Below are 22,488 nucleotides of genomic sequence, written 5' to 3'. Positions count from 1 at the left end.
ATCACAATTTTAAGTATGCCTCAATCACCTTTGATTATTCAGTTCAGTTAAAATCTGCGAATGAATGGTTTGGCCATACTTAAAGTAATAATGATAGTCTATCGATTATTTTAATTTCTTTATTTATTATTTATATTTTGAAAAAAAATAATAGCTTGGTGCAGTTGACTGGATCATGCTTCTAAATTGGTACCTTACAATTAATCTTATAAGATTTTAATACTTCGACAATAAGGGAAATAAATCATTTTTAGGAAGTACAGTAAGGATGTTTAAGGTTAAAATAATTATGGGCTCTGAGTGTTTTTATATTTCAGAAAAAATTTTCTAAATAAAATAAAATAAATATACAGCTTGGTTATTGCGCGGAAATGATGTTGTGCTACGGAGGGATAAAAAGATTCTAACATCGGTTCGAAAACCAATGATCCTCTTACATTACACGAATGATTCAAATTGCCTATGCTCTTAATAAGGTTGTAAAAGAATTAAGCGACTGGATTGGACTTCTGGTTCTTGATAATATTACAACCGTCCACGGTTATACTATACAGAAAGTATCTTTATCCATTGACCAGTCGGTGCATTCCGAAATTAGTCTGAACAATACATATGTGAGAGCCCGGGTTTACGCAACATACCTTTAAATTTGTATCGGGAATCTTATTCACATTTTACTTAGCGGAGGCATATTTTGATGTTAGACTTGCTGATTTCAGAATGCAGTAATCGAAATCTTCCACCAAGCTTTTAAATTCAAGCAGAGAACAAATCTATAATTATATTTTAAATATTAAAATTTGTATCTTTATGGTTTTTCTTTTACTGACATGATTTCTGGCAGACAAAAAAGAAGGCCAAAGCAAAAACGTTTTAATGGACACATTTTAATTTAGGGGTGTCTAAAATTTTTTTTTCCAGTATGAGTCAGTCACTTTTAGTTATTCTAGACTTCCAGATCAAGCGATATTTCCGAATGGATATAACTGCGTAGCAATTAAGTGATGGGGGTAATGAGTGCGACTATTTTAATTTGTTTAAAGTTAATTTTGTTATTATTTATTTTTTTAAAAGAACCGATCAAATTTTTTTAATTGACTGGAACATTGAAACACTGGAATATGTCCAATCACCAAAGATAACCAGGAGTACCATATTATCATACCGCAACTTTATTCCTTGTCCATAAATGTGGGACATAGTAGGTAAAATCATTACGACGCGGCGTCAATAAAGCGAAGATAATATTATTACATTTATTTTGAAGTACAGAAAAGTATCCATGACTATGAAAGAGTCACGTATATCTTGACCACAGCGCGGTCTATGTCATATGCTATCCAATGCATCTCCATCATGTAATCCCCTTCCGGAAAGGATAGTATGTTCGTAAGACGATGGTTTATTCGCTCCGTGGAAAGCTTATCCACAACAAGATCGTGCTGATAACAAAACCGATATGAAGAAAAACATATAAAAAATATCGATTAAAATGCATACATCGAAGGGACAGGTATGATTCATGTTGGATATATCCTTGAAATATTCGTAAAAGTAGCTAGTTATTGGATTGCCCTTTTGGTTTTTCAAAAAATGACACGCATCCACGGTTATATTATACAGGAATGGCTTATACCCACTGTACCGTTTATAGAGTGCAAAGTTAACCTGGAAAATCAGCACAATATATTACTATCAGATAAACATGTAGAAAACCACACACCTTTACTTTGGTAACGGGAACTTGGAAGAGTTTGACTTTTGTGGAGATGTACTTGTAGGATCGATTTACTGCCCTTAGAGTGCAATACTCAAAATCGGCAAATTCCTTATCCAACGACTTACATTTAAAGTTGGTAAATTCGGTTCGAGTAGAAATCTTTAAATGTGTTGTTAATAACAATATTGAACACGGCTTTCTAATCTACATACTGACCAGTTTTAGCACGGACACCATCATTATTAGACGAATAAAAAGAACGCACCTCATATCGTATTGAAAACCCGCCAAAACTAAGAGCTATTAGCTCTTGGTATTTGAAATATAGGTATTTGTTGGCCAACGTGTCTTTTTTTTTAATCGATTGACAATTAAGATATTTATAACAAAATGACTTTCAAAAACGTTTTAATGACTAAATAATTGTTTAATTATTCATAATAATGTATTTGTTATTTTAGGGTTAAAGTTCCAAACGATTCTATCTTGACAGCATTTATGATAAACACATAAAGGATGTTTACACTACCAGAATATACAACAATCCAGCCTCCTGTTAAGGCGACCTACAAATAAATATTACGGATATAAAATGTGTGTCGAATACCAAGGATAAATTGCTGCGCGCATTTTAACAACTAACTATAAATTCCATTTAACTGCATTTTCAGCGCCCCCAAACGATCAGTTATCCAACCTTAATCGATTAAATGACCGGCATTGATTATAAATAGATTGGTGTAGATTTAATGCAGCACAAAGTTATCAATATGTTAACAAGTTGGTTATTTTGTAATGCCAACGCCTTTCGCTGGCCCCCATTCGGTGATTACTTTCAAATTTCTCACAGCCCAGAGAGAAAGAGAATCGGAGAAAGAGCGGAGAGAAATGGGGAAACCGGGCATGAAAAGCTCACCGAGCTCACAAAGCTCGACTCTCGGATCACAAAAACAAACAGCGCCACGCTCCCGAGCACAATTACACGATCGACGGCTTCCGAGAGGTGACAACTTTTGAGGGCTTTCGAAAACCCGACCAAAGATCTGAAACAACAGTTACGGCTATTTACCTAACCGATTCGGCTGTGCGATCCGCAAATTCGTCGAGGAAAACCCCAGCAAAACTCAGACATCGCGTGTGTGCAAATACATTATAAACCCACCATTTATGCTTTAATTTTATGGGTGCATTTCGGCTGTGATTTGCATGCAAATTTTGGCATTCGCAAAAAAATACTCTGAAAGTGGTGTCATATTAATATTCGAAAAACTATTATAATATTAGAACGCACAGACAATGAAGAACTGAAGTGGGCAAAATTATATTTGAGGTGTGTGCGACGCGCGCCAAAGTCAAAGCCAAAAAAATCACATTTCCGGTGGCCACAAATTGTTTGAGCCAAATTCAATAGAGTGTAGCGAAAAACGCAGGCCACTGGCATTCCAATTGTAATCGGGCTATTTACGCCCCCTTCAAACGTCCCACAAAGGTAAGCCCATCTGAATTTTTCCCCTCTGACATCAGATAGTGACACAGAGTTATAGAGACACCGACCTATAGAGATGACTGCAAATGGGGGACAGACGAAAAAAGTCGGCAGTGAAAATTCCCATTGCGAAAGTTGTGAATCTGATTTTGGCCTGCTTGCGGTTTTTAGCGTCTCTATTTTGGCCAACCCATTGACGCAATTTAAACGGTCGATTAACATTTATCACTAAACGATTACTAATTTGTTTATGACTCCCCCGAAGCCAACGCCAACATGCTAATTGCCATTATGGGATGCCAAAAAGAGATGCTAATTTTATGATATCCTCAATGAAGTGTCAATTAAATGAATCAGTGGTTTTTATTTTCGATGGTTTTGCTGTTAGCGCATCCCCAATGCTTTTCATATCGAAATACCTTGTATCGTACCCAGTAAAGTAGGAGTTAAGCTGCCTAAATAGTGCATTCCAGAGATTGTAATGTGGTAATGCTTATAGGTTAAGACATGCGAATGCGGCAGTGAACATTCAGCAATAGATTACGTGACTTAAAAGCGAGAACGTGTTCAGAGCGGAGGTTCCCTAAATTGGGCGGTTAACTAACCCAATCATGCGCTCGCAGTTTGAATCTAGTCTATAGTAAGTTTTTAAAAACCTATGACGTTATGCAACAAAAGTCCCTTTCTACCAGTTCTACAAGAGAGTTTCTTTCTATAGGTGTTAATATACTATAAACATAAGATTTCGCCTTTTATTAATTCGCATTCTTTTCCAAATATTCTCAAGAGCGTATCCATGCTGAAATTATCTGGGATTGCGGCTTGAACTGGTTTAGTTCGGTTTTAATCACCTCAGACTTAAGCGTCACTTGCTTATCTTAAACAAAAGATACAGAAAACTGAATGAAGCTTTTGGTTTAAAAGTTTTTGAATATGGATAGATAAGATCCCGCACAGATTCCGGTTGTAGTTTTCTTCGATGCGTAATCGTGGGAGAAACGCGTGTTGCATAAAAATCGACAACTTATCAAAAACCGCACGCCATCAAAAAAAAAACAATCAAAACAATCAAGTCATAAATATTCAAAACAAACAAAAGCCGGTAGCAGTTCTCCCCCTGGGACCATTAAACCTGAAAACAAATGGATATACCAAGTCTGAGCGTCGTCTAATATGGATTATTAAACCCGTTTTATGGGGCTGCAAATGAAATTTTGTTTACCATGCGATTAATCACTCATTTAATCAAAATTTAATGAACTAACGAGGAAATCGCAATTGTGATTTTTATAGCAGGTTATTTAGTTACTTCAGTGGAATTCGTTTGTTTAAGATTTAGACAGTCACAAATATCTTTCCTAGAACAGAGTTCACAGTAAATAAACTGCAAATAGAATTCTGGGTATGTAAACAATACATTTTTTGACAGATTCAATTCGCATGCCTTCGACATTGACTCAAACAATTGAGTCTTTCACGAAATGTGCGCTAAAAATAAATTCACTAGGTGGAGTGTGGAGTGGTTTATTTTTAGAATATTTTCCATATGAAGGTAGGAAAGGGAATCAACATCCAACTAGACATTGATTGATTGTTAAATCACTCTGTTTGTATACGATTTTAAATTTTATTTGACCAACTAAATCTAAAAACTATTCTAAACTCACGATCACGTTCCGCAGTTTAAAATAAATATTTATGGGCCTCAAATAAATTAGGCTGCTTTCTTTTTGTTAAACAAAACAAATAACCAGTCTCGTTAATAAATTTCCCTTAACAATGTAAGTTATCTAAGCCAAAACAAATGCTTGTGTATAAAAACGCTGTATACGTGATTTTCTTACGATAAGTTGTAAATGTGCAAAATCCAACCGAATATACCCCCTTACCCTCCTCGCACCGTGTTAAATACAGCTTTCGGAAATAATTGAGGTACGAATAGAGCCAGAAACAGTCCAAAACCGAAAAATAAAAATAACAAACGAACGCATTTCATTGAAATGGGCGACATTCGATGTGATTGTACTGCGATCGACCACGCCCTTTGATTTTGATTCCGAAGTCATGCGAAATATATTTCGCAATTGGCCCTGTAATTTGAGTAGAGAAAAAAAACCAACCACTAAAAAGGGTAGAGCAAAAACGAAAACAGCAAATATAATTGAACAATTAATTGAACATTTGTGCTTCCTGTTTTTGGTGGGCTAATTAGCTGGATTATGAAGTGATAAAAATCGTAAAGAAATTAAATTTTACTTTTAAGTTCTCCCATATTAAGTGTACAAAATATTTGTATTTTCTAAAACCCTTCGAGATACAGATTTCTCAAGCCAAAGGTCACACACCTGTTGGGGTGAAAGGTTCGAGCACGTGTCAATGGCGAAATATATGTAATATTTAAGTGCGTATGATCACACTTTAATTGCATACCAACAATTATTTTGTTAAGGAAGTTTTTAACTTAATGGCAATTAGCACAAATCTCACAGCCAATTGACTTACACGCCCACATTTCGCTTACTTTCTAAGTGTGTGCTTAAATAGTTAAAAATAAACCAAAACAAAACCAAACAAAGGGGAACGCCTTTTGGGGTGTATATATGGAAGACTTTCGTTATGGCAAGCGCCAGCTCGTTTGACATCATCCAAAATTAGCCGAAATTTCAGCAGCTGGAGAATCCCCCCAAGATCACAGTCTTCCAGCCAGATCGGATCATTGAGGTCCGAAAAAAACCAGTTACCGGCATCTTGACGTAGCTACTTGAAACAAATTATACTATTTTGCCACCTGAATGATAGTATTGAAGTCATTGGACTGCGTTTAGGAAACAATATGCACAACAAAAAAACCCCAGAAAAAGCACCAAACATAAAGTGGTTTCAAAACGTGCAAGGGAGTTATTTCCAATGATTGTCGAGACTTAGGCGATACTCAGTAACATTTTATAATACATTTTTCCTATAGAAGCTTTAGGGTGTCTTTCCGTATTTTTATTGCATATAATAAAATAACTTACTTTAATTTTTTTAATAACTCATAAAGCACTCTGAATTTTGAAATGCCTAAAAAACCCCTCAAATATTAGATATCAAAAACATATCCACTTGCTTCTCCGTCTCTGAACTTGGCCAGGCTATAAAGACAGTGATATTTATGGCCTTTTATCACATACAGCCCGTTTCAATTAATTTAAATAATTCCATTTGTCACAGCATCAGCTGTCTAGGAAGTTTTTGGCATATTTGCTTGAATATCGATGTTCATCTTGAAACTCAAGTGCAATGAATCTAAAAATGCCATAAATTATATATTTTATGGGCTAAACTTTAAGGCCTTTGAGTCAGCATGTATAGAAAGTTTCGATCGTTTTCCTTCGACTTTTATCTGGCATAATTTTGAAAACATTTCAAGCATTTACAAAATGATATTTCAAAGAGTTGGCCCACAGTCTTCAATTTCCATAGAAAAACAATTCGACCCCAAGCTGTCACTTAAAGCGGAACATTTAAATATTTATTTACCCATGACATTTTTGGTATCGGCTTTTGTTTGTCCATCTAAGGGTCTACGTTTATATAGTGTCAAGTTCATCTAGAAATATTACGAATACTTGCAAGTTGCATCAACTATTTGTGAAGTGGGCTTTGCTCAGATTTTGTTGAAATATTGTTAGGGTTAGAAATGTGAGATATGTTTGTTAACTTTAATGATAAATGTATTTCCTGAAATGTAAAAGTAATTTCAAATTGATTACTATATATGGAAAATTAATACAAGTCAGAGCATTTAAAGTAAGCCAATTAGCAGTGTCGAGTACTTATTGATAAGACAATATCGCATTAATTTGACTTGAGAATATATGCATTTATGTTAATTACATTGAAGTAATGGTCTGATTCAACAGAGGATAAAGACCGGGCCAAACTACTCCATTTGGGATTATCAGAATGGGTCTTTGAATGCAAGACCAAAATGCAAAGTGACTTTGTCTGCAGCCAAGTGGTCCGGTCGAATCTGGTTTGGGTCAGATCTAAACACCTGGCTGCGACTGGTAACCCCCGACTAGAAACTGCTTGAAGACAAAAGAAGCAGTATCTACCTGCGGCTGCAATGCATGGAAAATTTCTCCCCCTAAAAAAGTCCCGAATATTAATAAGGTACTCAGTCGGTTCCCAAAAACTGGGTAACTTTCCATTCCATTTGTTTCAAAAAACAACCCAGAGAGAGGGGCAGAGAAATGATAAACAACAGTTCACGTGTTGACCGAATGTTCCCTGAAATGCCGAGCCAAGCAAATAATTACGGACTAATACGAAAAGAATTTACAACTTCCTTTTCATTCTGCTGCTTAATGAAAAAGAGAGCCCAAAAAAACATTCAGAAATTGGAAACCCATGCAGTAAGTGCTCTCGCTATGGGAACCTCATTTTTTCGATTAGACCCCCGGGTTTTTCTCCATTTCCCCTCTTCAGATTATCAGTTTCACAACCCACACAACGCCGATCATCCCGGTTCCCAAAAAAAAACAATAATAAGCCAGATTGAGACCCGAAACTAAAACCCGACTCGAAAATAGTTAACAAAAACGACAAAGACGACGAGAACAATAACAGCGAGACGACAACAAAGTTTTGATTTTTATAAAAGACAAGGTTCGCATCAAGTACAAAACAGTTTCGTTCGAAACGCTGCCGTGTGAAGAGCTAAGCAACCAGAACTGAGCGTTCGAACAACGAGCATCTTTCATATATCTCTCTAAATAACCGACTTGGCACATCCGTATAATATATGTAGATGCAGCCATCTATGAGTGTCACATATTAGATCTAGTGTCACCTGGTGTCATCCGCCGGCTATTATAACATTTCGGGGACCCCAACTAACTTGTACTCCGTACGCAGTGCTTGTTCCGATTTTTTGCGGTTACTGTCGACACCCCCAAGCCAAAGATGAAGACGAATCCCGCCTCGGATCACGTTTACTTTAACGACGGATTCAAGTGCTCAACGATCAGCATTAGCACCAACCTCACGGAACCGAATGGGAGTAGCAACAGCGTGGGATCCCAAGGATCCAAAGAGTTCATCCGTAAGTCTTTACTACCAAATACTTTTAGTGACCAACTGAGGTGATCTTTATAACTTTGCAATCAGAGAGAACTGGACTACATATTATATCTGTTTTTTTTATATTTTAAGGGGATGTAAGGCTTATTAGAATGAAAAATTAATATAAGTATAATTTTTTACTATAAAAAATATAAAGTAACTTAAATCACATAACACACTTAATTGCAACACTAAAACTAAATGTTTATCTTAAACTAAAGCAAACAATAGCCAGTCAAAGCAAATGTTGCACAAATTATGGAATAGCAAATAAAATTGATTTATTATTTTTTTGACAAGTATCCGTAGATTATTTAAGTGACTTAAATAGCTTTAGCAATTTTTTGTCTATTAGCTTGTGAATTATAAGTTGTAAGCTCAAATTAAACTAATGATTCTCTGGAAATGATTTGTCCGAATCACGAGAAGCAATTAATATAAGGTTTAAAATCTTTTAAACTGCTGTTACCCAAGCTACTTAATTTAGAAGAAACTTAACGCTACGAATTACAATTTGATTTCATAATTAGTTCCCTGTTAGCTGCAATTGAAATACTGGAATTCAGCGAATTTTTCTGGCAAGCAAAAAACGGGGCATCAAGTATACGCCTCGTGCTCTCCACTCGGTGATAAATGCAATTGTTTGCAACGTTTTCTCAGTGGCTAAGCTTTTGCTTGGGCCTTGGCAATGAAATTCGCGTAGATCAGAATGGAAAACTAAAGCAATTAAAATAACTGAAAGCGAAACAGAAATAATATGGGAGGGTGGGAACCAGCCAAAGTTGATCTGTAGTACGTGATTATGAATCGGTACTGTTATCGTAGGCATTTTAGCCATTTCATAAACTCTCTTTTGATTTTCGCAACATCTGACCAACTTTTTTACCCTTTCTTCTGACCTTTTTAGTGACCGAGGACGGCAAGAAGGTGAAGCCACCACTGAGCACACTGGACTGCACCCGCAGTTGGCTGCAGGACTGCCAGCGACGCACCTTCAATCGGAAAACCCTGAACAAAAGACTCCCTATCCTCAGCTGGCTGCCAAAATACAACAGCCAGGATGCAGTGGGCGACCTGGTGGCCGGAATCACCGTGGGTCTCACGGTCATCCCACAGGCGCTGGCCTACGCGGGAATAGCCGGACTACCTGTAGCCGTAAGTTTAACATACATCACAGATTTTATAGAACATCTATATTAAAATATATTCAAAAGTATCCATTAGTAGCGTAGAGCTTATATGAGACCCCAAGATAATAAAATACAAGACATGTGATTTTTTTTTCTAGTTTTTTGTATGTTGTGGTCAATCTGTTTAGCTATTTATTTCAACACTCAGAAAAAAATACGTTGTCTTATTTCAAAAGTGAGCCAAGATAATTAAGTTTCTAATTCTCAATATCGAGATAAAGCTTTCCCGGTTCACAAGAATATTTTCGAGTCAAAGAAACGAAATCAAGACTATTTTCACCGAGAGTATTATCGCCTTTATTTCAAGAATATTTGTTCTCATATAAGTGCGAGATTATCGTTGTTTTAGTTTTTAATATTATTTGTGCCTAAGAGCTCTATAATAAATGAATAATTTTCCTTTCCTTATTTCAGTACGGGTTATATGCCTCCTTTGTGGGCTGCTTCGTGTACATTTTCCTGGGCAGCTGCAAGGATGTGCCCATGGGTCCTTCGGCAATTGTGGCCCTGCTCACCTACCAGGCGGCCCAGGGTTCGTGGCAGAAGTCAGTGCTGCTGTGCCTGCTCAGTGGAATCGTGGAGCTGTTGATGGGCCTCTTCGGACTGGGTTTCCTCATTGACTTTGTCTCTGGGCCAGTCTCATCGGGATTCACCTCCGCCGTCTCGCTGATCATCCTCACCTCGCAGATCCAAAGTGTGCTAGGAATCACGGCCAAGGGCAACACCTTTGTGGAGATCTGGACGCAGGTCTTCCACAACATTGAGCACACGCGGGCAGGGGACACGGTGCTGGGACTCACCTGCATTGTGGTCCTGCTGCTCATGCGCAGTCTCTCCTCCTGCCGAATTGGACCGGCAGACGAGGCGGAGTGCTCATCCCTCCAGCGGGCCGTGAACAAGATTATTTGGATTGTGGGCACTGCTCGGAATGCCATCCTGGTGGTGGTTTGCTGTTTCATGGGCTATCTGCTGCACAGCGAGGAGCATGGAGCTCCGTTCCGGGTGGTGGGAGACATCCCACCTGGACTGCCCAACCTCCAGTTGCCGCCCACCTCGCTGAGCGCCAATGAAACCAGCAATGGAGTGGCCCTGGGATTCGTAGAGATGGTGCACAGCATGGGCTCCGGCTTGGTGGTGATTCCCCTGATCTCGCTCATGGAAAACATAGCCATTTGCAAGGCCTTTGGTGAGTAATTTTATACTAATTTACACCCTTTCCCTTGCTAATGTATCATCTTTCAGCAAATGGAAAGCCGGTGGATGCCTCGCAGGAGCTGATTGCCATTGGAACGGCCAATATCTTAAACTCCTTTGTCCAGGCCTTCCCAGGAACTGGGGCCCTGAGTAGGGGAGCAGTCAACAATGCCAGTGGTGTACGGACTCCTCTGAGCAACATTTACTCCGGTGGCCTGGTGATGATTGCCCTGCTCTTCCTTACCCCCTACTTTTACTTCATTCCACGCCCCACCCTGGCAGCCATCATTATAGCTGCAGTGGTGTTTATGATCGAAGTTAAGGTGGTCAAGCCCATGTGGAGATCGAAAAGTAAGTTAATAGATCAGAGAAAGTATGGTTTATATATTTAAATCGAACCTTAAATCCTTGCAGAAAGTGATCTGGTGCCTGGAGTTGGAACCTTTGTGGCCTGTCTCGTTTTGCCTCTGGAGTGGGGCATCCTTATTGGAGTGGGGCTCAATGTCATCTTTATTCTCTACCACGCAGCGCGTCCTAAGCTAACCACCGAGCTTCTGACCACGCAATCGGGTGTGGAGTACTCCATGATCACTCCCGATCGGTGCTTGATTTTTCCATCTGTGGATTATGTCAGGAATCTGGTTAACAAGCAGTCCATCAGACAAAATGTTCCGGTGGTCATAGATGCCTCGCATGTGTACGGGGCTGATTTCACAACGGCCACGGTTATAGACTCGCTGATCAGCGACTTTAACCAGCGGGGACAACTGCTCTTCTTCTACAACCTCAAGCCGAGCATCTGCTCAATTTTCGAGCAGGTGTCGGCAGCTCAGTTCGTGGTCTACTACCAGGAGCACCAGCTGGACGAGCTGCTGAAGGAGCGTCACTATGTACAGAAACGCCTGGAGACGGCTTGAGCTCCATCGCCACCTCAACACGTGATATAAATAGCTTAGACTAAGTGTTTGCTTTAATTATTTATGTGTAAATAGAACGTGAACAAATTGTGTAGTATTAGACGATGCACAAACACTATTAGTACTTGTAAGGCGACCAAATAAGTGTATTTTTTAATTAATGAATAATAACGAATCCAAAAAAGAATGAGTTTAATTTATTTAGGGACAAACATGGCATATTCAGGTCTTATATTTTTATAGTGAGAGCTACAATTTTTAATTAATGAATTATAACCAATCCAAAAAAAGCATGAGCCTAATTTATTTGGGGACAAACAAGGCATATTCAGGTCATATTTTTATAGTGAGAGCTACAATTTAACCAAAGTTTACATGATGTGTTAATCATGTTTTAACAGAACTTGTATGTTGTTGTTGAATTTGTAAATTTAAATTTGAATAGTCACACATTTTACAACACTTGATAATAGCGCTTAGTAACACTTTCAAACTATCGATAAAATTCTATCGATTGTTTTAGTGTTGCAAGGCGTCGCACATTTTGCCTTTGTCAACACTAATCAATTCTCACGTGTAAGAATTCAACGTTTTGTTTTCCTTCTAATTTCGGCCTTAATTAACTTAAAATGAAGCGCTTGTCTGACGAACGTGCGAAGATCCTGTTCGAGCACCTGTCCAAATAGTGAGTAAACGGAAATATAGGGGCGAAATGAGCTAACAAGTTTATTTCCAGCATTGGCACCAACGTGAAGCAGTTGATCGACCGCCCGGATGGAACATATTGCATTCGGGAGCACCGCGACCGGGTTTACTACGTGTCCGAGAGGATCCTGAAGCTGAGCGAGTGCTTTGGCTACAAACAGCTGGTCTGCGTGGGCACCTGCTTCGGCAAGTTCTCCAAGACCAACAAACTGAAGTTCCACATCACTGCGCTCTACTACCTGGCGCCCTACGCCCAGTACAAGGTGTGGGTTAAGCCCTCCTTCGAACAGCAGTTCCTCTACGGCAACCACATCCCCAAAACCGGACTCGGTCGCATCACGGAGAACGCCGGTCAGTACCAGGGTGTGGTGGTCTACTCCATGAACGATCTGCCCCTGGGATTCGGAGTCCTGGCCCGTTCCACAACGGACTGCAAGACCGCCGATCCCATGACCACCGTCTGCTTCCACCAGTCGGACATCGGCGAGTACATTCGCGCGGAGGACACGCTCTTTTAGATTCCTAGGTGCTAAGTTTTTACATGTTTTATAGCAATCACCATGTTTAGGTTAATAATAAGTATGCTGAGAAAAACTGAGGGTCTTCTGTTTTATTAATTTTCAGTTAGTTCAATTTAGATTATATCTAGAATTAGGTAAATCAACTATTAGTGGCCCAAAATCACTCAGAAATGACCCGTTTTCCAAATAGTCAAAAAATTTAATTTCAGCGGGCAAAAAAATTGCAAATTCTATCGAGTACACCCTCCCTCAGCAGTGTTGTTAGCTTAGCTATTTTCTCGTTAAAGTTGTCCTCTTTCAAAGTTAAACGGCCATTAACATTTGAATCAGCGGAAAATCTGGCTTTTTTGTTTTCGGTTCGACTTGAGAAGTTATTGTCAGCACTGTTTCAGCGTGACCGTTTTTAGAATATTTACCATGGCGAGTATTTGACCATCTCTAGTTTACAATTTACACATCACTATTCTTCTGGACGCGATTTCGTGGGTTTCTTCGATGGAAAAGCGTCTGAATGCGGCTACAATATGGCTGCTGATACTGTTGTATGGGGCTACCACTGGTACGTATTGCAACAAGTACCTCGTCCGGCTTCCGGCGGCTACTGCGGTTTAACGGAACTCGCACGCGCACTCTGCCATTAAGGCCATAAACCTGAGTCATCTAACTCCCACTTTCTTTGTCCACAGCTCAGGGCGAAAGAACGCGCGATAAGATGTACGAGCCCATAGGAGGAGCCAGTTGCTTTCGCCGGCTGAATGGCACCCACCAGACTGGGTGTTCCTGTAAGTCAAATAGAGGATATCCTGGGCAAACCAATTTCTATTCCCCTCCCCAATAGCCACCTACTCCGGATCCGTGGGCGTACTCCATCTGATAAACGTTGAGGCCGATCTGGAATTCCTACTGACCAGTCCACCATCGCCTCCATACGCCCCCTTGATACCACCCCACCTGTTCACTCGCAGCAACCTTATGCGCCTGAAGGAGGCCGGTCCAAAGAACATTTCCGTGGTGCTGCTGATCAACAAAACGAACCAGATGAAGCAGTTCTCGCACGAGCTCAACTGTCCTAATCAGTATAGTGGTCTGAACAGCAGCACCGAGACCTGCGATGCCAGCAATCCGGCCAAGAACTGGAATCCCTGGGGCACTGGCCTGCTGCACGAGGACTTTCCCTTCCCCATCTACTACATAGCTGATACGGATCAGGTCAACAAGCTGGAGAAGTGCTTTCAGGACTTTAACAATTACAACTACGAGACGCACGCCCTGCGCAGTCTGTGTGCTGTCGAGGTCAAGTCCTTTATGTCGGCCGCAGTCAACACCGAGGTCTGTATGCGGCGCACCAACTTCATCAACAACCTGGGCGGCAGCAAGTACTGCGATCCGCTCGAGGGACGCAATGTGTACGCCACCTTGTACCCCCGGAAACCAGCAGCTGAGAACAAAACGGAGATTGTTCATACGAATGAAAAGTTCATACTAGTTTCCTGTCGCCTGGACACTGCGACCATGTTTGACGGTGTCGGTAAGTGTGATTTATAAAAAATGTCCAAATTATTTGTGTACTATATCATAGTTTCTTAAATTTTCAGGTCTAGGAGCCATGGACTCCCTTATGGGCTTGGCTGTGTTTACCCAGGTGGCGTATCTTTTACGACAACTACTGCCGCCTCAAAGCGCGCTGCCCGATTCCCTGCGAAATGTCCTCTTTGTGACTTTTAATGGCGAATCGTACGACTACATTGGCTCGCAGAGATTTGTTTACGATATGGAGAGCCTCCACTTTCCTTCTGAGTCTACAGGCAGCCCGCCTATTGCATTTTACAACATTGAGTTTATGCTGGACATTGGCACACTGGACGACATAACAAACATTAAGCTGCATGCGCTGACTGGTACACCGTTGGCTCAGAAAATTCTAGAGCAACTGAACAACTATGCCAATTCGCCACGCTATGGGTTCAACCTCAACATTCAGTCTGAAATGAGTGCCCACTTACCGCCAACATCGGCGCAATCCTTTTTGCGACGTGATCCAAAGTTCCCGGCTCTGATTCTGAACGCACGGCCAACCAACAAGTACTACCACTCAATCTACGATGATGTGGTTAATGTGGATTTCACCTATGCGAACACCAGCAAGGACTTCACCCAGCTGGCGGAAGTAAACGACTTTAAGACCTTGAAGGCAGATTCACTGCAAATGAAAGTGCGCAACGTTTCCTCTATTTTGGCCTTGGCGCTCTATCAGACGCTTACTGGAAAGGAGTACACGGGCACCAAGGTGGCCAATCCCGTTCTGGCGGATGAGTTTCTTTACTGCTTCCTGCAATCGGCAGACTGTCCACTTTTCAAGGCGGCATCCTATCCGGGCAGTCAGTTAACAAACTTGCCCCCCATGCGGTAAATATATATTTTATTGTATTGGCTTACTATGGATTTAATGAATATCTTCTATTTCTTTTACTAGCTATATAAGTGTCTTGGGCGGATCTCAGGAGTCATCCGGCTATACATACAGACTGCTGGGCTACCTCCTGTCGCAGCCAAAGCCAGACATTCCCCAAGATAACTGCACCGACTTGCCGCTGCACTATTTTGCCGGCTTTAACAACATCGGAGAGTGTCGTCTTACTACACAGAACTACAGCCACGCCCTGAGTCCAGCTTTTCTTATTGATGGTTAGTTTTGATGTCCTTTTAATCTCGCATAACATTAAATTAAACCTTTATCTTAGGCTACGATTGGAGTTCCGGCAAGTACTCGACTTGGACTGAATCCACCTGGTCACAGTTCAGTGCACGCATCTTCCTGCGTCCGTCCAATGTGCACCAGGTCACAACTCTCAGCGTTGGCATTGTGGTGCTGATCATCTCCTTCTGCCTGGTGTATATAATTAGCTCTCGATCGGAAGTCCTCTTCGAGGATTTGCCGGCTAGCAATGCCGCGTAAGTCACTTCAGATGCCCCTACTTATTCATCGCCAATTTGCTCATCAATTTCTGGGGGAGCTACAAACCAAGTCATCTTTAGAACCTAGTTTTATCTTTTGTTTCTGTGTAATATTTATTTGAGATTTATTGTTTCTAGATTATTTGGTTGATGTCACAACTGCCACAGCGACGACATCATCGCGTTCAGCTGCTCATTCCACAGATTTCTGCATGCATAGTCGTTCACAGTTTTCAAAGTAGTTAGTCATAAACCGATCGATTGAAGTCTCTGATTTATGCGTGCCCTTTTAGGTTGCCGCGACCGACGGCCTGTTAGCCCGGGGAAATCTGCAGGAAAATCTGAAGTCATGCCGGAGCTAATTGGCAGCTGAATAAAACATAAAGACAGACTTAACAAAGACACTAAAATGATATTCTAACTCGTCTTATTTAAACCATTAAGCAAACCTTTATTTATATGTATTTTTGTATTTTAAACAAGTAAATTAGCCTCTAGCGACTATGTTGTATCATATATAGACATTTAACCAATTGCGACAAAACCTATACTACGAATGAAATTCTTTCTACTTGTCCGGCCCGTTTTGCATTGTACATAGAGATAAACTAAATTGAACCTCTGAGAATGCCAAGGAAGAGACGTCTGTACAAATATTGACAAGAAACTGCTATAAATCATACAACACTGGAAATATTTATACCTTCTGCATCTATTGCGATACTGAACTTAATGATCTGAAATCATCACTTCATAGAAGACAAATAATTATTATAACGACTTTAAATTATATATGTTTAATAAATTTTGATAAGGTGTAAACCAATGTCTTATTATCCGAATTTTTCAGGTAATACTGTAAGCAATCAGGTTATGCATTTTCATTCACAGCTCTCGGTTATACAAATCCTTCAGCAAGATCCCAACGATTGAGGCAAGCCAACCGGAAAGGGATTTACGAATAGTTATTTTTCTCTTACTGGCTACCAAAGCAGTACACTGGTGCTAGTGTAAAGGAGTAGTGTCTGTATAGTTCTCTAAAAAGCTAAGGAAATGCGCAGTGCGGAAGAAATTGACAATGTACTTATCCAAAACTAGTTTGTACGGCACTACTTTGGTAATATTAATTCTAAAATAATTTAATTCCTTTAATTTAGCAATCCCTGTTGCCGGAGATTAACAATGGAACTTGCGATGACCCCGGCGGATGCTTTCGAATAGCCCCCACTCAGCAACATAACCACCGGAATGCCCAACGCTCGGAATGTGCTGAACACCAACCTATCCCGTTCCATCACGCCCTCCTCCGAGATGGCCAGATTGCCCAGTGGATCCCCCCGGAGCACATCGGTGCCTGCATTGTAGATAACCACGTCCGGACGGAATTCGGCCAGGGACTGCATCAGGCAGCGTTTCAATTGCCTCAGGTAGAAAGCATCCTCGGTGTGGTTCCTTAGCTCCACGGCACAGCGTATACTCTCCTTGGCCACATGATCCCGCGGATAAACGAACGCATTGTACATGTCCAGAATGTAGACGGCTGCCACGTTGTTGAAGTCGCGCTCATGGCCGTTGCCTTGATGAGCGTCCAGATCCACAATCATGATGCGGCGCACCCGGTAAGGTTCCTGCTCAAACAGCCGGACGATGAGCAAAGAGATGTCCGCATACGGACAAAAGCCGCCGCCCCTGTAGGAGCAGCAGTGATGAAATCCACCGCCCAGGTTGATGGCCCAACCGTAATCCAAGGCCAGCTTGCCGGCCAGAATGGAGCCGGCTGCCTGGAAGCGCATAGGACGCAAATAGGATCGCTGAATGTAGCGATTCGGAACAAAGGCCATCACCGGCACCTCTGCGATGCAGGCCACATTCATACTCCACTGCAGTGATTTGAGGTAATCCCGGGTGTGGATGCGTCGCAGCTGGTCCTTGCTCAGCTCCTTGGGCTCGTAGAAGCTGCCGCCATCAAGCTGCAGTTCGGCGCACAGGATCTGTGATGAAATAGCGGATACTCTGTTACCGAGGGGTTAAAGGGTGCTAATGGTCACGGACCTTCTGTATGTGCTTGCCCTTGGCCGCATCGAACGGATGTAGGCGTTCAAGGCCAGCAAAGCGCACCGCATACTGCCGGGAGAAGACGATGGGCAGCTTGCTGGCGGAGCGGGCGTCCTCCCGCTTCACCCAGACCACCTCCTCGGACTCGATCTCCTCGTGGTGCACTCGCTCGGTTAAACGCTTCATTGTATATTCCAAATTAGGTGAATTACATCCGTTCGACACCAGTTGAATTTGCTACGCAGATAGAAAATGCAATTCCGGATGTTTGGGCTGGGGGTTGATGGCGCCATCAGCTGTCGACCGACAAAAAGCTTCTATGCACTTCAAGCACTTTGGGTAAGCTTTTGCATTAAACAACAAATGCACTTTAAACAATTACATAAAACTTAAAGATTTTTAAATTTGTAACTAAATTTTTACGTGGAAGACTTTACTATCTTGCCTCTACTTCGATAAACAAGTCGGTGATGGTCATCTTGTAAGTCCCGATAGGTGTTGAGGACACGCTGGCCTCGAGAATCCCTTAGTCGCCAAAAGTTTTTCCACTGGATAAGGATTAGGAAAACATATTTAAGGGTCTCTAAAGGTCTATTTAATAATTTATAACTGAAGAATTGCATGTTCTTGCAAATATTTTTGGTAATTTCTTCAATATTTAATAATTTGTTTGTTTATTTTTGAGCATATCTCCTTTGATCTACTTACATGTTCCTTGGGCACTTTGATAGGTGTCTGAAAAACAAACCAGATAGCTGCTTCAGCGCAGGGCGGAGTGGTAAGGGAACCTAAAAGGATACATTTTAAACAGATTCACAAGATTGCCGTACCAACCTTGATAGGCGAAGTATTTGTGGGTGTCTATGCCAACAAACACATCTTCCAAAGCCATATCTTCCTCCAGAGGATAGTCATCATCCATTTTGGATATCTTAGAGACTCGCTTGCAGATCTCATTCATGGCTGGAGTTTGTAGTTCTGGATTCTTCGTTGGAAATAAGAAAATATGGTATACCATACTAATGAATTCCCTACCTCTAGGTGACTTATAAGCAAAGCCAAAACCGCAAATCCATTACAATGAAGAGCAGCTTCCTGGTTGGTTTTGTAATTGCAATTCTTATGAACTATGTGCATCTCTCCGTCATAAAAACAACCATCTAAATTGTGTTCAGATCCTGTATTCCGTTCAGAGCCCCAATGAAAGTGTAGCTGCTGGGCTTCGAAGACCTGTCCAATCTGACTGCTGATACAGAGAGATGGCTGCTTTCCCTCCACAGTCTTTGGAATCCTCATAAGGACAGTAAGCCCATTGTTGATCACAGACAACTCATCACTCAGGATTTTATTGTAATTTACTAACTTCAGTTTGGGGACATTACAAGTAATACTCTTTGGAGATAGCTTTTATTATCGGTGACCAGCAAATAAGAAGAGTTGCTTACATTACAAGACCACAGAGAAATTGGCGATTGTCTTTTGCCACCTTTTACGTTCCAATCTCTTCCATTTTTGTCATAATTAAATCCAAAGTGGCTCCTGGTCCCCGGGTTGGTTAAGGCAAAACTTCTAACCACAAGAAACATGTATACAACATTTACAGATTTACAACAAAAAAAAACAGAAAAAACTAAAACTAACTTTTTGACTTTTATTTTCCAGGTGCAATGATGACTCCTTATGGGCATATATACAACTTTTTGGTTTCCAACTGCTTTGCCTTCCGGTCGATTACATTCTGCTCCACCATACGATTGCAGCCCTCATAGATGTACTTGGTCAGAAAAAAAAGAACCTCAAAAATGGCCACCATAGAGAAGCCTACAAAGATGGACATTATGTTGCCAATAGTACCTGCAAATTGGAGTATTATACACCAAGATCAAAGGGAGCGATACAGCCCAAAACTTACTGAACACCTCGAACCAGGCATTGTTCAGTAGCCGGATATAATAGTGGGCACTTGCATCGCCAAAGAAGACCCTGAGAAGGGAGATATCTGTGCTGAACTCCGTCTGGTTGTTCTCATCCATCTTCAGGGTGGCCAGATATTTGTCTATGGGCAGAGCACTCATTGAAACTTTGTACAGAACATCGCTGCAGGCAGGCAGACACTGTGGACAATATAAAGCCTCCTCGATTTCTCGTTCCAAGCCTATAATCAAATGCCTCTCCGTCAGGACATTACGCCACTTGACTGGAAATAAACCCATTTAGAAGGCGAAAATTTTGAGAGATCAAATCATTAGCTTACACTTGTACTGATTGAGACAAGATACATGACCCAGTGTGCAGTAGACGACGCCATCGAGGTTCTCCACCAGCTGTACGGGCATTTGGAAGGGCAAGCACCGACACAGGGCGATGATACTACGGATTCGGCACCTGGTGATGCAGTTCGGGAAGCTGTATGCATAGGTGACTGTCTTGTTTACCAGGTCATTGACAGGATACTGAACCTCGTGGTCGAAATAACACCGTCGCTTTAAGATAAATGTTTTATGTGGTTAGGATCTCTCTTAAAGTCTTCATAGTTATAAAATGTATACAAGTAAAAAACGTACACCGTAAGGGGAGAAAGATTTCAAGCTATTATCTGTGTCCACCACTCGAGCATAGACCGATACGTAACTATCCTCTCCTTGACCCGGAAACATCTCCAGGACATTCGAGGAGCTAATCGAGGCATAATTCTCAGCACTGTGAATCATCACAATATATCCATTTGTATTTAGCACGGTGGCAAAGTAGTCCGAATGGCTGTCATTCAGCACTACCTTGAGACCCATTTCCGGGCTGGCCAGGCGATCCTGGAAATGGCGTTTCTTTAATCTGGAGATGAGATTGGTTAGTCTTAATCATTTGCCAAAGTTTCACTTACCTATTCTCCATATTGAAAGTACAGCATGGGCCGTACATGGTGAGACTCTCCTGAAAGGCGTCCCTGCTGAAGCAGGGGATATCTACATTGGATAAGCTGCACTTCAGCACAAAATCTTCGCATTTAGGGGATAACTGAGGAACTATGAAGCTATATTTCCATTGATTGCACTTTATGTTCTGTAGTTTGCATACCATTTTCATTATGCGGCGAGTGTCGAAGAAAGTCTCGTTGTTCCAGGTGCCAAAAACATCAAGGAAGGTCTGAAAGGTGACAAAGTCGTCGGTGTCCACGGTTGCGCCAACGTGGGTATATAACTCGCGAAAGAAACCCAAGCGCTCCAGAAAATATTCAACGGGACGAATCACCGGACTGTTTAATCTCCTGCATTAAGAATATACAATTAATTATTATTTACAATCTATCTTTATTACTTACAGTTCCTCAGCATATCTAATGACCGCCTGTCGAGAGATGCGATTGTTGGGGCAAATGGAAACAGCAGGAAACGCAACCTTTTCCACCGGATAAAGTGGATCCTTCAGATTGATCACAAAGGATTGGGCCACAAACTGCTCCCAGGTGAGTGAGAGCACCACCACCAGGGAGATGGTGGTCGCTATGTGTAGTAGCAACCAAATCAATCTTACCCAAAGTAGTTTACATTACATAAACATGGTAATCTTGAAGCAAACTGTCTTACCTTTGTCCCAAAGTTAAGTCGGGCGACAACAGCTTATTGTATCCCTGCAAAGATATATTCCTCAGAAGATCAGCCATATCCAAGCAAAAAGCAGACCCCAAGGATGCTTTACGCTGACCCTTAGACTTGTTTTCTTTGGCTGCCTTGGGATTTTTGATCCACCAAATTGCATTGGATGTTGACTCCAGCTTAACCATGTTTAGAGAGGTTTTATTTTCTATAATCCTTTTCAAGTCACTGCTTTTTTAATACTGGTTGGTATTCACGGCTTCGACTTATCTTTTATGAACAAAACTAGCAGGAAATGGGCGTGACTAGCTAATGAATTTTATCCATTAACGCAGTCCTAATTATTAGTAGTGTCAGGAAATAATACCTAAAGGCAGACAAAAAAGTTCTAACAAGAAAATACTTCTTTGAAGATATTGTTTTATAACATTTATTCAGTTATATTATTCCATTGGAATAGTTTTTGGCGCACTGTTTATGGTACTTATCTTAAACTTAATTCTATTGAATATCTTCCGGTACAATATGTAACAGTTCATTGTCTAGCTAATCCTGAGACGCGTCTTGTACATGTAGTAAACAAACATAGTATATTGTTATTTCTATCCCGATGGCCAGAAGGGTTGGCCTGGATAGGTGCGGGATCCCGGGAAGGCGTATTGATTGGGATTAACCACTCGGGCAATATCCGTATAGCTGCGACCGCCTCGCGATGGGGATTGGTAATATCCCCGGGCCGGGGATCCGGATACGACTGCCAGGAGAAGGAGCAGGGCCACCAGGAGGCTTTGGATAATTCCTTGAACTGACATGACTCGGAAAGAAGTGCTCCGCTTCGAGTACTGAACTACAATACAGCCGGTGGCCAGCCAATTCATATTTATATGGATATCGGCGGCTGATCGGTTCTTGCCGTTCTCAGACGCTGGCTTATCAATCAGGTTTTGGAACCGACCAAAACCCCAGGAGAATTGCGTTGCCGCTCACGTAGATCTCGTCGCTTTGTATGATATGGTTTTTTTTATGATCACTTTGTTTTCTCA

The 22,488-nt window shown here is 41.3% G+C and overlaps 8 protein-coding genes across 14 annotated transcripts; 3 read left to right on the top strand and 5 right to left on the bottom strand.

Annotated features, from left to right (window-relative positions):
* Positions 1–1,286: 1,286 nt before the first annotated feature.
* Positions 1,287–5,953, bottom strand: LOC119553046. Its single transcript, XM_037863157.1, has 4 exons — positions 5,948–5,953; positions 1,724–1,924; positions 1,501–1,668; positions 1,287–1,442 (listed from the first exon to the last, which is right to left on the bottom strand). Exons 1-4 carry the CDS (start codon positions 5,951–5,953, stop codon positions 1,287–1,289), a joined length of 531 nt encoding a protein of 176 aa, XP_037719085.1.
* On the top strand, positions 2,720–11,800 carry LOC119563234 (sodium-independent sulfate anion transporter). 2 transcript variants are annotated; one of them, XM_037876540.1, is made up of 6 exons: positions 2,720–3,209; positions 8,109–8,295; positions 9,223–9,470; positions 9,920–10,691; positions 10,748–11,050; positions 11,114–11,800. In XM_037876540.1, exons 2-6 carry the CDS (start codon positions 8,157–8,159, stop codon positions 11,614–11,616), a joined length of 1,965 nt encoding a protein of 654 aa, XP_037732468.1. In that variant the 5' UTR covers positions 2,720–3,209; positions 8,109–8,156; the 3' UTR covers positions 11,617–11,800. The 2 variants fall into 2 exon arrangements, with proteins under 2 accessions (XP_037732468.1, XP_037732467.1); XM_037876539.1 differs by lacking the exon at positions 2,720–3,209 and having other exon boundaries at positions 7,895–8,295.
* Positions 11,801–12,163: 363 nt separating this feature from the next.
* On the top strand, positions 12,164–12,919 carry LOC119556834 (60S ribosome subunit biogenesis protein NIP7 homolog). The gene is made up of 2 exons (XM_037869297.1): positions 12,164–12,301; positions 12,353–12,919. Exons 1-2 carry the CDS (start codon positions 12,246–12,248, stop codon positions 12,837–12,839), a joined length of 543 nt encoding a protein of 180 aa, XP_037725225.1. The 5' UTR covers positions 12,164–12,245; the 3' UTR covers positions 12,840–12,919.
* Positions 12,920–13,242: 323 nt separating this feature from the next.
* On the top strand, positions 13,243–16,313 carry LOC119551072 (nicastrin). Of its 4 annotated transcripts, none has more exons than XR_005219525.1 (8): positions 13,243–13,401; positions 13,529–13,624; positions 13,681–14,370; positions 14,438–15,248; positions 15,316–15,527; positions 15,584–15,794; positions 15,936–16,035; positions 16,091–16,313. XR_005219525.1 is itself a non-coding variant. In XM_037860199.1 (7 exons), the coding sequence occupies exons 1-7, from the start codon at positions 13,338–13,340 to the stop codon at positions 16,113–16,115; spliced, it is 2,109 nt and encodes a 702-aa protein (XP_037716127.1). In that variant the 5' UTR covers positions 13,243–13,337; the 3' UTR covers positions 16,116–16,313. The 4 variants fall into 4 exon arrangements, 2 of the variants coding, with proteins under 2 accessions (XP_037716127.1, XP_037716138.1); XR_005219526.1 differs by having other exon boundaries at positions 15,936–16,038; XM_037860199.1 differs by lacking the exon at positions 15,936–16,035.
* On the bottom strand, positions 16,223–18,060 carry LOC119551082 (histone deacetylase 11). Its single transcript, XM_037860248.1, has 2 exons — positions 17,850–18,060; positions 16,223–17,788 (listed from the first exon to the last, which is right to left on the bottom strand). The coding sequence occupies exons 1-2, from the start codon at positions 18,036–18,038 to the stop codon at positions 16,946–16,948; spliced, it is 1,032 nt and encodes a 343-aa protein (XP_037716176.1). The 5' UTR covers positions 18,039–18,060; the 3' UTR covers positions 16,223–16,945.
* Positions 18,061–18,078: 18 nt separating this feature from the next.
* On the bottom strand, positions 18,079–19,511 carry LOC119551087 (carbonic anhydrase 6). Of its 3 annotated transcripts, none has more exons than XM_037860272.1 (6): positions 19,298–19,438; positions 18,888–19,244; positions 18,687–18,837; positions 18,561–18,640; positions 18,290–18,400; positions 18,079–18,240 (listed from the first exon to the last, which is right to left on the bottom strand). In XM_037860272.1, exons 1-6 carry the CDS (start codon positions 19,436–19,438, stop codon positions 18,223–18,225), a joined length of 858 nt encoding a protein of 285 aa, XP_037716200.1. In that variant the 3' UTR covers positions 18,079–18,222. The 3 variants fall into 3 exon arrangements, 2 of the variants coding, with proteins under 2 accessions (XP_037716200.1, XP_037716191.1); XM_037860263.1 differs by having other exon boundaries at positions 18,089–18,220; positions 19,298–19,510; XR_005219528.1 differs by lacking the exons at positions 18,079–18,240; positions 18,290–18,400 and having other exon boundaries at positions 18,687–18,830; positions 19,298–19,511.
* Positions 19,512–19,530: 19 nt separating this feature from the next.
* Positions 19,531–21,633, bottom strand: LOC119551077 (sodium channel protein Nach). The gene is made up of 8 exons (XM_037860236.1): positions 21,437–21,633; positions 21,172–21,378; positions 20,928–21,117; positions 20,734–20,867; positions 20,417–20,684; positions 20,107–20,335; positions 19,765–20,049; positions 19,531–19,706 (listed from the first exon to the last, which is right to left on the bottom strand). The coding sequence occupies exons 1-8, from the start codon at positions 21,631–21,633 to the stop codon at positions 19,531–19,533; spliced, it is 1,686 nt and encodes a 561-aa protein (XP_037716164.1).
* A 226-nt stretch (positions 21,634–21,859) lies between these two features.
* On the bottom strand, positions 21,860–22,312 carry LOC119551104. The gene has a single exon (XM_037860286.1). It carries the CDS (start codon positions 22,255–22,257, stop codon positions 22,048–22,050), a length of 210 nt encoding a protein of 69 aa, XP_037716214.1. The 5' UTR covers positions 22,258–22,312; the 3' UTR covers positions 21,860–22,047.
* Between the last annotated feature and the right edge of the window lie 176 nt (positions 22,313–22,488).

This window comes from Drosophila subpulchrella, chromosome 3R (assembly GCF_014743375.2).
Source record: "Drosophila subpulchrella strain 33 F10 #4 breed RU33 chromosome 3R, RU_Dsub_v1.1 Primary Assembly, whole genome shotgun sequence".
In the NCBI taxonomy this organism is placed as follows: domain Eukaryota; kingdom Metazoa; phylum Arthropoda; class Insecta; order Diptera; family Drosophilidae; genus Drosophila; species Drosophila subpulchrella.
Note: the sequence above shows the minus strand (reverse complement) of the source record. Positions and strands in the feature narration are given on the sequence as shown.